This window comes from Pecten maximus, chromosome 14 (genome assembly GCF_902652985.1).
Source record: "Pecten maximus chromosome 14, xPecMax1.1, whole genome shotgun sequence".
Taxonomy (NCBI): domain Eukaryota; kingdom Metazoa; phylum Mollusca; class Bivalvia; order Pectinida; family Pectinidae; genus Pecten; species Pecten maximus.
This window is the reverse complement of record NC_047028.1, coordinates 27,402,519-27,416,609: the sequence shown is the minus strand read 5'-3', so window position 1 is coordinate 27,416,609 and position 14,091 is coordinate 27,402,519. Positions and strand designations below refer to the sequence as shown.

At 35.2% G+C, this 14,091-nt stretch overlaps 1 protein-coding gene across 1 annotated transcript; it reads right to left on the bottom strand.

Annotated features, from left to right (window-relative positions):
- Nucleotides 1–7,272: 7,272 nt before the first annotated feature.
- Nucleotides 7,273–12,473, bottom strand: LOC117342453. Its single transcript, XM_033904614.1, has 2 exons — nucleotides 12,349–12,473; nucleotides 7,273–9,805 (listed from the first exon to the last, which is right to left on the bottom strand). Exon 2 carries the CDS (start codon nucleotides 9,796–9,798, stop codon nucleotides 8,590–8,592), a length of 1,209 nt encoding a protein of 402 aa, XP_033760505.1. The 5' UTR covers nucleotides 9,799–9,805; nucleotides 12,349–12,473; the 3' UTR covers nucleotides 7,273–8,589.
- Between the last annotated feature and the right edge of the window lie 1,618 nt (nucleotides 12,474–14,091).

Genomic DNA, 14,091 nt, shown 5'->3' with positions numbered 1-14,091 from the left:
GTCTATCTAAACGAAATCGATTTCAGGTTTAGATATAAGCATGTATTCCTGCTGATTCAACTATACTGTGATTTAACAGCTCCCTCATATGACGGAGGGTCTTGTGGAAAGGATAATGTTGGGAGATCAGGACTCTCATATATATATAAGGCTCTGCACATTGTGTTTGCTCGACAGTCATTTTTAGGTGTCTGATAACCTTGTGGTGACGGTAATGTTGTGAGATCAGAACTCTCATATCTATATACGGCTCTGCACGTTGTGTTAGCTCGACAGTCATTTTTAGGTGTCTGATAACCTTGTGATGACGGTAATGTTGTGAGATCAGGACTCTCATATTTAGATACGGCTCTGCACATTGTGTTGGCTCGACCTTTAAAGTAAACTACTAACCTTGTTCCAAAGATACCAATAACGAGAGGTTCCACCAAAAATATGTAGATGGAAACCTTATTTCTTCGTAAACAGGTGGTTTCCATGTTAAAATCAAATTCATCAGATTCTGGTACGTGCACAACAATTCATTTATACGCGTTATCTCCCGAAAGGTCAACGTGACAGTGCATTGAATTGTTGCAGACTTCTGCACGATGTCGCAAATCATACACTGTACGGTTCAATGTGAAAGTTATGCTAGCACCTAACGGTCCGGAGTTGTGATTCGCTATAACGAAGTAGTGTTCATCACTGACGATAACTGTACTTTATTGTTGTCCCGGAAGGATTTGGTTGTTCACACGGCCTTTTTGTACGTTCCTGGTTATAGTTATCATCTCGCCATAAATAAAAATTGCCAGTTCCACTGATGATATACATATCCCAGACATCGTCACCACAAATGCTTAGTTCTACGATGGAGCAGGAGAGAAGATAGAATTCCGAATACTCGTACCTCGGCAGCCACAAATGCAGTCTGGGTGATGGCGTTTTTTACCTTTGTCGACGCCAGGACAGGCGGTGACGGTAGAATAAAAGTGCAAACAGGGAGAGTTGTATCAATATTAACACCTTCTCAAAATGACGGATGGATCTCTCGCGTGATCGGAATCACATCTGATGGACTTGCGGGAATATCTGCTGGAACGAAGTGGCAAAACCCGACAACCATTTCCGTCTCGAAAGACACGATGAAAAGCCAAGTCCAAATTTTGTATATCCGATGAACGTGATGTTTGCCTCTACATCCAAAACAGAGACCGATACCGGGAAAACATTCCTTGCAATCGTCGGAGCTCAATCCATTTCCGTGTCTATCTAAGCGACGTTTCCTTCTTCATGTAGGAATGCTAATATAGGTATCGCTGCTACTTCTATCCCAACCACTTCCTCCAGAACCAGAACCAGAACAAGAACCACTGCCGTGAACCATGATCAACCTGTTCAGTAAAAAAATATGTTAGCAATGTAAAAATAATTCCTTGCGAAGGAAAGCATTAAAAAACAACAAAACATCAAGACTTCTGCAAGGTCTTTCTGTCTCTTAAGGCTAGACGAAGAAGCCTGTGAAGACAGAAAGGTATTGCGGCACTTTTGTTATTTCTGTACATACTGATATATTTTGCAAAGTTGGCTTCATTGATAACAATGTAGTATCGTTTACTTTGACTGATGAGAAGTTTGTCTAACTTTCGTATTTGTTGCAAGACTTAGAAACTCAAATTTAAATAGTAAGTAAACGAAACAAGGATAATATAGTAGCTACTCAGAGAATAACATCACATACTGTATTGTTGTTAAATTTGACGGGGTAAATATTTCGCGGTTGTGAAAGTCGGAAACTCGTTTGCGTATATTAAATTTCGCGCAACACTATTATGCTGTATTAAGACCTGTCCATCAAAAACTAATATTGATGTTGTTAATTATATTATTTGTATCATGATATATAATATCTTTATGTTTTCACTTATGCAGTAGTTGAGTGTTATTTATAATGTCTAAGTTTATGTTTCGGTTTAAGTTTAACGGTACCATGATCGTATTGAGCACACACGCATGTAATCTCACACACACCCTCACACGTACTGACGAAATGATACACCCCTTTTCCGTTATTGCTTAATCACACCTAAGGTCTCACTAAACGTGATCTTTGAAAAATATGTTCTTTAAAGCGGCGTTCCTTCGTTCGGATATCAGAAATATGCATAAAATATATTGATGAAATCTATGTCCGAACGATGATTATATGAGGGTTTGTGCCTACATGGAATGAAATTAACGTAGAAATGTATAGGGAAAGGCGTATCGTATACCAATATCATATGTTTTTGAGGTAATTAGTGATACTCTTTGGTTTTTCTTGAGAGTAAAACTGCCGTATATTAATAATGTCAAGATGATAACTTTTACTACTTGGAAAAAATACATAGTTCCCGGTAAGTTTAATTTTGACGACTTAAACTTTATTGAAACGAAGGAATGCTCCTATCATCAAACACTTACATATATAGTTACTAGTTTATACTTTTTCTGTATATTGTTAACAAGAGATTTATATGATAATCAACTTACAAAAGCGAAAAAAACTGAGTTTATTCAAGCAAGACAAATCATTGAACTACAGTCCCCCACCGAATGTGAAATTTAAATACATACCTAGAAATCCTAAGACGATAAATAAATCATATGGATGCTTACTGATAAGTGATATCCTTTTACCACGAAATTGGATCTGATAACACCTTTTAATTATTTGATTGCATTTGGTGATATGAATTTTAGTAATATCACTAATCTTATATCAGGGTTCAGATGTGAAAGAGTTCATGTGACTAATTTGATCAATAATATCGCCCATTCTAGGGTGTAAAATCAACCGTGCTTATTTCAACTGATGAGATGAATTATTCAAACTTTGTATTAAGTTGGTTCTATTCCTGAATTAGGAATATTTGATACCCAAAGCCGGTAAATGATATCTAAAAGAAAATATTACACCTTTTTTTGCAGGATGACACGGTTTAGAAAATTGATTATCTAAAGTATTGCACACATGCATGGAAGAAAGAATCTGGATTTTGTGTGTATGGACTCAATCACAACAGTTCTGAAATCTGTATGTGATGTAGTTCAAAAGTCACAATATCGGTTAGAGTGACCGACTTTTGGCACGCGGTACACTGCCTCATTAAGGTGAACTCATGTATGAAGTTTTAGTGTTAAAAAGGGTAGGGGATAGAACCCGGACAAATGCTGTTGTTTTTTTCTGTGATGTAGGTCAAAGATTTCTGCTTTTACTAATAATAGGTCTTACAAATTAACACAGAAGTTCATTTGGTACCAAGTATTTTACGAAATACTCGAAACAGAAAACCAATATGGAAGTTTTCCGTATTTGAGAATTTCTAAAAACAAGATATTCCTTATATAAGTGTGAATTAAAGGTCTTTGCTAATCGGTTTTACAAATTAACACACAAGTCCATGTGCTACAAAGTATAGACAAGATATTCCTTATATAAGTGTGTATTAAAGGAATTTTGTTACGGAATATGGTGGAAGTGGGGCCTGGAAGTTGTACCGTTTTTTAGAATTTCTGTCCACAATATTTACCATAATTCTGCTTCCGGAAAAAAGTAATCTAGCTACAGATCTCCTGGAATGCGCCCAGTAAGAAACAACACAAATGAATAGATTACTTACCTTTGTTGGTCGTCACCATGTTTTACATACACACACCTCAGTACACATACAAACACACACACACCTGGCCAGTTCTGTGAATTCACTTTTGACGTAATCATGACCTATTTTCCCCCCTTACCGTGACGCAATGTGAATTGTATTACCTACCTATTTGGAAAAAAAACCAAAACAAACAAACAAAAACTCTCCCCAAACGAACATTACCTTAAACTAGTGCTTTCTTGTCAAATGCCCTGTGCATGTATTTTACAAAGCAAACTGAATGGTACATCACTCTATAAATAACACTGACGTATTGGCGTGCCACGCTGTCCGGAAAAGCGTGATGGCCTAAGCCTCACTTATCGCTGTTTCACATTCAGGAAGGTTTCTAATATCTATTTCCTTCATTTATGTATGTATAACATCATATATATAAATATTCACTTTTAATCTGATTGAAATACAGATCATCATTATCTTAATAGCAAGTGTGTAATTTTTTTTCCACCTGATGCATTAACTGTTTAGAATAGTAGGCGTAAATACTTGTGTGGGCGGAAATTTAGTGAGCAAGTAAACATTGTACTAATTTTGCAGTTCGTTCTGAACTTGAAAGATTCCCGGTAAATTTTAATATCTTAAAAAAATACCTTTTTATACTGGTTCCATCTTGAACACTCTATAGATAAATTCCCACTACGGCAAAAAGCTGTCAATTGCTCAAAATTGCTAAGCCAAAATAATAATCACTCTTGGCATAATTGTATTAGATTTGTATTATCAATTTTTAAATATACAGCAGAATACAGTACATAGATTTTCCAGTGCTACTCAATTTGAGGGTTTCATAAGAAAATACTTGAAAAAATATTATATTGAAAAATGGTATCAAAAAAGAGAAAAAATATTAGATGGGAAACTGGTAAGCTACCTTAACCTGAAATGTAATTTTGGGTTGAACCCTATACCAGATCTATAGCAAATTTTCATGCAAGAAAACATATTGCTAAGCTACGCATATCTGCGTATAGACTCATGATAGAAAAGGGTCGCTATAACAATATTTCCCGGAGTGAACGTTTATGTACACACTGTGAAACTCGCTGTATCGAGGATGAAACTCACTTTCTAGTATCAGGTACTAAATGCAATGCTGATAGGAATGAGCTATTTGATTTATGTTGCATGAAAGCTCTCAATTTTTCAAATTTAGATCCAGAACAAAAATACATCTGGTTGATGAATAATGAAGATGGGGATATTTTAAAGTTGTTATCTAATTTCACTATGTCAAATTTAAGATAATACAAACTATTGCTGTATCAATTGTGTAATGATTTTGTAATAGCTAATCTAGCTGACTTCCAAGTCGTAGGTTACAACATGAAGCATGTTACAAGCAATTTTGTTATATGTTTGTAATTTATATTAGTATAAATACATGTCCATTCATATGTCTTTTGGCCACTCTACCTCTTCGTGATTGTATTTCCTATATTGCCCCATGTGGGCCGGAATTCGTTGAAAAGAATTGTATTGTCTGTGCTAGAGTGTTAAGTCTGAGTGTAAAGATAGCAAGACGTTTGTTGAAGAAACACACACACGAAAAGCTGCATAAAGCTTACATAGATCTGGGGGACTGGCCAAATGTTCAAAATCGAAACAAGTCGTAGGTTTATCACAAGTACGTCTGTTCCGTTCGATGACTAAGGTCAAACGTTCTCATCAGAGGCAGTAACTCAGCCCTATTTGCATCATGCTATTACAGCTATGTATTAGACCACGTCTGATCATGAAGTTCTGGACAAATGAGAATTGTTTGAGATATTGGTTTTTTTTCGTTGGCTAGCTCATTGGTACCTCGAAAGCAGTATTTCTGTGGAGATAGGAAGGTTGAATATATTCAAACAGCGAATGTAAAATTCAGAGAAGTCAACAAGGAATATTTATATTTCCACTCAATTCAGACTCAATGAACCTACCACAGTTAACTCGAGTCATTTTTCAATGAACTATATCAAGTCCGGCGTAGGAATACATTTGTTGAGCTTGGACTATATATTTTTAATTCCTTTTCAAAAGTGATCATACTTATATGAAATAAATTCCTTTAAAACTAATATTTGTTTTAATTCGCTATTAAGTTTGTTCACGAAAGAAATCCTAAAAGTATTAACCATATGTAGACGAAGAGTGATAACGTACATTTCGATAAGTTCTGTGGTAGATTTGCACAAGTCCCTATTTGTCAAAGACAAAATATTGTACAAAATATCAAAAAAATATAAATATAAGGATTGAATAAAGTTATGTTGAGTTCATAAAATTTGTCTCAAGACCTATTGATGTTTATACCCCCATACACCTCAACATAACATTATTCAATCCTTAAATAAATGAATAGAATTTAGGTAAACTATGTAATCTGGTACTTTTTACAGATTCTTTCTGCGGACCTGGCCTAGAACTTGTCGATAGATTCTTGGAATGAACCCTACAAAAATTTGTGAAAAGAAATTATCTTGATCCATATTCAAGGTCACAGAGGTCAAATATGTTGAAACACCTAAATAGCTTCTCAATAACTTGAAGTGTCAGAGTCATGGTACATGTGTGGTGCGAAGAAAAAAACTGACTCATACTAATATTCAAGGTCAAAGTTCAAAGGTCAAATAAGTCCGATATTTTCTATTTGCAATAACTCTTTGTTTGGACGATAACATTTAAACTGTTTAAGTATCTTAATGAAAGACGGTTTATACTTTTATCATTCCAAGAAAATGTGCAGTGCTCTGCCATTGGGTCATTGTGACACATGACTTAGAATCAATGGAGATACAAGCAAATACAAGAAATTTTTTGTATTTTTATCAATTACAACTTCGTGAAAATCGTCTGAATGGCTAGAACGTCTTTTCGCCCCATCTCCTCTCCTTTTCCAGAAATGAAGTCGTTTCGTTCGTTTTTGGGTGTTATCAGGGCAAAAAATAGGAATTGAAGACATTTATTAGAAATAATAAGAAATATCATGCATTTCTGAAGTAACTTTCAATATTTAAAAACGGACAGGTTCGTCCGGTTTTTCTAATTGGTTATGACTTCTGCTTCCGTTTTAAAATTCAGAAATTCACTGAAAAAAGTCCCTTTTCAGTGTTTGGGACACGGAAATGATGGTCGTTAGTCGCGTCTGACAGGTGGTCGCTTAATTCAGGCCACTAGTATAGTAAATAACGTTGGGAGGAAAAAATGAGGTCGCATATGAGAGAGAGTCGGGTAATTGCAACATTTACTTTCAGGTCAAAGGTCAATTAGTCAACAAATTAAATGCCTAGTAAGGAAGAAGGGGAGACAAACAAACAAACAAACAAACAAAAAAGAGTTACAAGAGAGGTCGATATATTTACCCGCGTTTCAATTGTTTTGAATAACCACATGTACTGGGCATCGAATAACAAAGAAGGAGTTCTGCTTCTCAATAAACGACGGGTGATATTGATCGGTCATTAAAGACACAGACTACAGATCATTGTGCTGCTTAAAGCTTGATTCAAAATACATGTAGTATATTCTACGTTGTCAATCAAACGTTAAATCTCCTTTGTTACATGTGTGTTTATTCTAAAAGATAAATAAGTCATGAATAATGTTAACTCACTAGGGAATATTCTTTATTGTATATTTCAAGTGAAAAGAAACAACATCAAAAAGCAGTTCTAAAACGGGTATCAGAATAAAAGCAATCTGAATCGTCACTAAAACATTACGAGTTTCAGATTAGAATCAGCATATGTAAATATTATACAATTGTTTACTTTGGTGACACAATAATTTTGTATTGTCATCATATATACAATCACATATTAATGGACATGGAAGATAAATATTACCGGAATTATATAACTTATCTCACAAGGCTAGAAAGTATAACATAATATAAACGATTTTATCACAGCCAACATCATCAAGGACAGAAGTTAAGTGTTATTAGATATGTGAATATTACATTCATTTTTATTCCTTTGAATCCGGAATCCATGCTATACAGATAATTCTTTTTTTTTTTTAGAAAATAACTTTGTCAGAAGAAAGGTGCGCCAAATTGTAAAACTTGCATGGCTTGGCAATGGAGGATTATTGATGATCAGAGGTTTTCTTGTGAACTGTGCTTATGATGAGAACAATTAATTATTTTATTGCTACTTAAGGCTGAACTCGTTCCGAATTTCAAAAAAACACAAGTTCGCGGCTATTATGGCGCATTCAACTAATCATTGCATCTTATTATGCTTTTGCGTTTCCGGCGGGTTCATCTTTACGTGAATAGACATGGTGACTACCTCACTGAACAAAAGAAAGGAGGCTATCTAAATCAATTGGTAAATGCTTCTTGTCACAGGACACAAATACAGGACGGTTTGTGATCTGAGCCGCCCATAAACGATCCCGAATGGTTGGCAAACCACACGTCGGATCTTCACTTAAGCCCCACTGCTCCGCAGCGCTAATGGCTGAGCTATGGTGTTTTCATTTCACCCAAAGACATGCCATTCAAAATTCAAATGATCTGACATAATGAAATGGGGTCATGTATAACTGAAGCATTTTGGTATCTAGCATTTTAGTATGACGCCTTTTGCGTCATTTTCATTTTGAAATTCACCATTGTTACAATGATGTTATGCTGATATTGTCTACCGAAAAGTGAATGTAAACTCTTTGATAATAATTCACGTGTATCATTAAAATAAAACATAAATTAGACAAGTTGAAAGAAATCGCAAACTTACAGCCCTTATAGATTTGGTTCTTTACCCCAGTATAGTATCTTACCAGAGGCCTTCTATAGCGAACATTTGACTAGATATCGAGGTTGCCAATGTGGGCCGACTAATCTAGTTTGAGCAAAACGTGTTTTTTAACAGCACCGCCATGGTGTCAATCATAAATCACATCACTGATGTCACATTCCATCCTTCCGTGCGACTGCCTCTTCATAGGAAGGGGGTTGGACGGCCATGCCGTCGTCCTGGAAACCGTAGGACGGGGTTGTCAATTTATGTTCGCGTTCAGACTCGCGTGGCATCGTCTGGTATTGAGGCGGGGAGGTATTTGTTGAAAAGGCATGATGCTCCCTCCTCTCATTAACAGGAGTGCTGGTAGTTCTTCTTTTTCTGTGTAGCACAACGACCGTAAAAATACTGCCAATCGTGAACGGTATTAAGAAAAATATTAAAATATAAACATAAATAAGTGCGGAACACGCTGTTGTGACGTCAAAGTCAAATTCATCAAACGGTGGTACGTATACTACAATGGTTTGCTTGGAGTCGCTGCTCGACAGGTCTACGGTACATGATGTTGCGGAAACACAAAGAAGGCTTTCATTGCCTCCCAAGTCATATATAGTACGCGTAAGATTGAATGTAAGGTCGAGACCTATCGATGATGATCCATGATTGGCGAAGACAAAGTAGTATTCATCAGTGGTGCTGATGTGGTAGGACACCCTTGTTCTGCTATAGAACGGATAGGAACATCCCCCTATGAGTATATGCCTCTCGTTATTGGCAGAATCATAATTGTCGTTTTTCCATTGTCCAAATTGGTGTTTTCCTTTGACTATATAGAAATCACCGAAGGAGTCTGCACAGGTAAGAACTGTTATGTCAGAACCAGCAATCAGGTAAAACCCCCAGTATTCATACCTGTCGTCACTTATGGATGTTGTTTTATTAAATGAATAGTTCACACGATCTGACGCAATCTGTGGAGCTTTAGGCAAGAGGTAGGTATTGACAGGAAGCGTGGTTCGTACGCTCACACTCCCACAGAAAGTCGGGTCGATTCCTCTCTTCATCATAATCATATCGGACGGGCTGACAGCCGTATCCGTAGGACCAAATCTCCCAAGACCCACAGACAATCCGGTAATGAGAAATAACACCACAAGCCACGCCCAGAATATCAATATCTGGCCGACATGGCTCTGACCCTTACAGCAGACACATATCCCAATACAGCGACATACACATACAATACATTTTAAGCAGCCCTCCGAGTCGTTTCTACGACCGTTTCTATAGTAAGTATTAGTAGACATATAGGTTCCACCACTGAATCCACCACCGCTATATCCCCCGCCGGAACAGGATCCACCACCGTGTACCATGGTTCACCTACAGAATGGAAAATAAGACCAAAAATAAGGGAAAATGTCTCTCAAAAGTTACACATGGCTATTCCTATTTCAAAGATACGCGTAGAAAACATATACTAAGGAATCAAGTTTGGCATGTATGCGAAATACATAAAAGGCTACTCCGATGTCCAGGATGGGAAGTTTTACACCCAGCGTCAAATATTTTCACTCGTTCGAAATTTACAGAAGGCTGCTCCGATATCAAGGATGGAAAATTTTACACTCAGCGACAAATATTTTCACTCGTTCGAAATTTACAGAAGGCTGCTCCGATATCAAGGATAGAAACCTTTAAACCCAACAAATATACATACAAATATACAGACAAATATACAGACAAATACATACAACTGCTCCGATATCAAAGATGTCGATTTAAACTCAGCGTCGAATGTATATATACAAAAAAACGTATATCCCGATATAGTACATATTACTATACAGGCCTCAGGGGCCTTGTTCAAATTAACATCCATCGATCAATATATTTATACTATGTATCATGGCAAATAATATGTAAACATTTCAAACGTGTGTTGGAAATTTCTTTGAACGTTCTGGTTCCAAATATTTATGACCAATCATGACCATATCGTGTCATGGTGTCGTGTCTCCGGGGCATTGTTTAAATTAACACCAAACGATCGATATGAATTATATGCATTATATCATAAACATGTAATTTACAAACATTTTAAACCGTGTGTTGGAAATTTGTTTCAACGCCCTGTGATACCGGCTCCAAACATTCATACAATCATTTACATACCGTGTCATCATGAAATATTTATATTAATGTGTTTGATGTATGGTTTATCATTTATTATACTGATATAGATATATATGTACAATTCATGAGAGCTGATATTTATACTCTAGAGTATTAAGAGCGAAGCGAGATCAGAATTTTATAATACCACCTGACAGCGAGGATAATGTACACTTACTGTTATCAACAATTCCATTATTATTTTCACTACGTCCATCAAATTTGAAAATTCTTAATGATATTTTGGCGATATGTATTTATTTTTAAATGACATAACCTCACATGACTACACAACGGTCAGTGAAGTTAATAATATGTAACTTAAGTTTGTCTAATGTGACAGTAAACAATTCTTGTACTTTACTTTGAGTGCGATTTCCTTTTCAATGTCCAGTAATTCCCCATAACACATACTGCAATTTTACATATTTTAGCGAGCATCTCCTTTTAGCGATTTTAGCACTAAACGCTTCTGCTTATTTCTTATTGTACAAATTGCAAACTTTGTTTGTTGCTTTCCATCCAAAGAGTTTAAACAATTGTTTCAATTACAATGAATGCTCAGAAAAGTGTTTCCCCCCAATAATGCCAGTAAAATTAGACTGCTAAAAGATATTATAGACGGGATATCTCGTCACAATAATTACATAAACACGTACGTCTTTGCTTACAAAGCTATGTCATTCAAATCGATCATATATGCCATACACTACAGCTAAGTGCTTAAAATGACATTACTATAGTTCACATAGTTCACAGGACACATATTCCGTCAACCTGTTAACCCTGCATCACATGCATTTGTAGCTATAAATTGAGAATTAAAGGTCTTATGTAAAGTTTAGGTTCTTAAATAATTATAGTGTATAATGTTATCATATCTATCTATATTTATCTATATTAAGAATCTATACTAGGTGTCAGGGGTCAGTTTCATCAATATTCCACGATTTAAGGAAAGTCATTTACTTAAAGAATTCATATTATTAGGAAAGCCTTACAGAATTTAACAAGAACAAATTTTAGTTGAGGAACCCTCATTAAATTTTGTAACATCTTAGTTAAGGAACCGTCCTTAAATTATGTAACGTCTAAGTTAATGATTCCTCCTTACATTCTGTAAAATCTAAAATCATTGAACCCTCCTCAAATTCTGTAAAATCTAAGTTAAGAAACCCATCTTCAATTCTGTAAAATCTTAATTATGGAACCCATCTTAAATTCTGTAAAATCTAAGTTAAGAAACCCATCTTCAATTCTGTAAAATCTTATGAAGGAATCCTCCTTAAATTTTGTAAAAATCTTAATTATGGAACTCTCCTCTAATTCTGTTATGTTTTCCTAGAGGGAATTCTAAGCTAAGAACTATCCTTAAGCTAATATATATATATTAATGAAACCGTATCCTGTATATTATCATAACTACAAAGACATGTGCATTGATAAATGACATTTGACAGAATGATTCCGGTTCTATCACATAACGCGAATCCAATATTGATGATAAAGAGCAAATTAAGGATTTCTTTTCGTCGTAAACACTGAGATAGTCCATGCGTGTTATAATTAATTTGAAACAATACATAGTAAACGACAACACATACTAGTACACACATGCAACATATATAAATCTATTGTGTTAACACGCTTATTGTGTATAACGTTATCATGGATTCTAAAAAATGCATTGAGTTGTAGAATAACACACATAGGATCCTATAAATATTAAGTTTTAAGCAACAATAACCTACCTTAAAATATTGTCCACAGGTCTGATCAAAGTATGTTCGATATGGCTAATAATCTTAAAGTATAAAGTCCTAGTTCATATCAACATATATACACTGTATAATATACTGATAAACAAGGTCGTATCACGCTATATATATATACACATAGGTAAACTGACACACATACAACACATATATCGTGTGTTGTCATTATCAGCTGTAGTAATTATAAGTCTCGTGACTCTGGTCACATGCACTTGACGTCAGTAGGTAAGTGGAAATTTTCCACCGTCATCATGTGTTAAAGGATAGGCTGTTTATATTATAGTTTAGTCCCTCTTTAGAGGTCGAGTAAATCACTAATAAGTTAGATGGTGAACTCGGCTGTTAAATCTGGCCATACCCCTTGACATACTTAAAGGAAGTAATTCATTATGTGCTTGTAATTTATTTAAAAACAAGTATGTGTACATCTTTATTAAGCTACAATATTATAAATATAACACGCGCCATAATATTACAAATATATCACGCGCCGTAATATTACAAATATATCACGCGCCGTAATATTACAAATATATCACGCGCTATAATATTACAAATATATCACGCGCAGTAATATTACAAATGTATCACACGCAGTAATATTACAAATGTATCACACGCCGTAATATTATCAATATATCACGCGCTATAATATTACAAATATATCACGCGCCGTAATATTATAAATATATCACGCGCCGTAATATTATAAATATATCACGCGCCGTAATATTATAAATATAACACACGCCGTAATATTATAAATATATCACGCGCCGTAATATTATAAATATATCACGCGCCGTAATATTATAAATATATCACGCGCCGTAATATTATAAATATATCACGCGCCGTAATATTATAAATATAACACGTGCCGTAATATTATAAATATATCACGCGCCGTAATATTATAAATATATCACGCGCCGTAATATTATAAATGTATCACACGCAGTAATATTACAAATGTATCACAGGTAGTAATATTACAAATATATCACACGCCGTTAAATCAAAAATATATCATGCTCCGTAATATTACAAATGTATCACACGCCGTATGATAGAAGTTATATTACACAACCAATATTTTATCATATTGGCTGTGTTAGTATAAACTTTATTTCATTCAATATACATCCTTTACATTCAATACAGCAAACACACTAAGGGATGAATTGGATTCGGAAACAAGTGTTAAACACCTACGTAAAATCCGTCTCCAGTACAGTAAACACATGAATTTAAATGGTACATGATGTAGTTGATGTATATATATGTATACGAAAAACAGTAACGTAATTACAAAAAAAAGTGTGATAGGAAAATGGAAAAGGGTTGTGAGAGGGAGGGGGTAGGGGTTTCAGCATGTCAGTTAAATAGTTTGACACTGAAACAACGAGAACAGAAAGTTTTCGACAACTGTGCAATGAGATAAAAGATAATTCAGACAGGAAATAGGAGTTTGTGCATTAGTCAAATCTCTTAGAGCTGATTATAAAATGTTGAACACATAAGAAGATAAGAGCATTTTGATCATCAGTCAGTTCATCATTCCCAAATAACAGTACTCGAGTTGTGAGAGGACAGGTTATTTCAATAAAGATACGTGCTCGAAGTTGAGAGTAACGACGACAGCGTAACAAGAAGTGTTCATTGGTTTCGTTTCCGTTGTTACATGGACAGAGAGGACTGTCAATAGGATTTCTACGG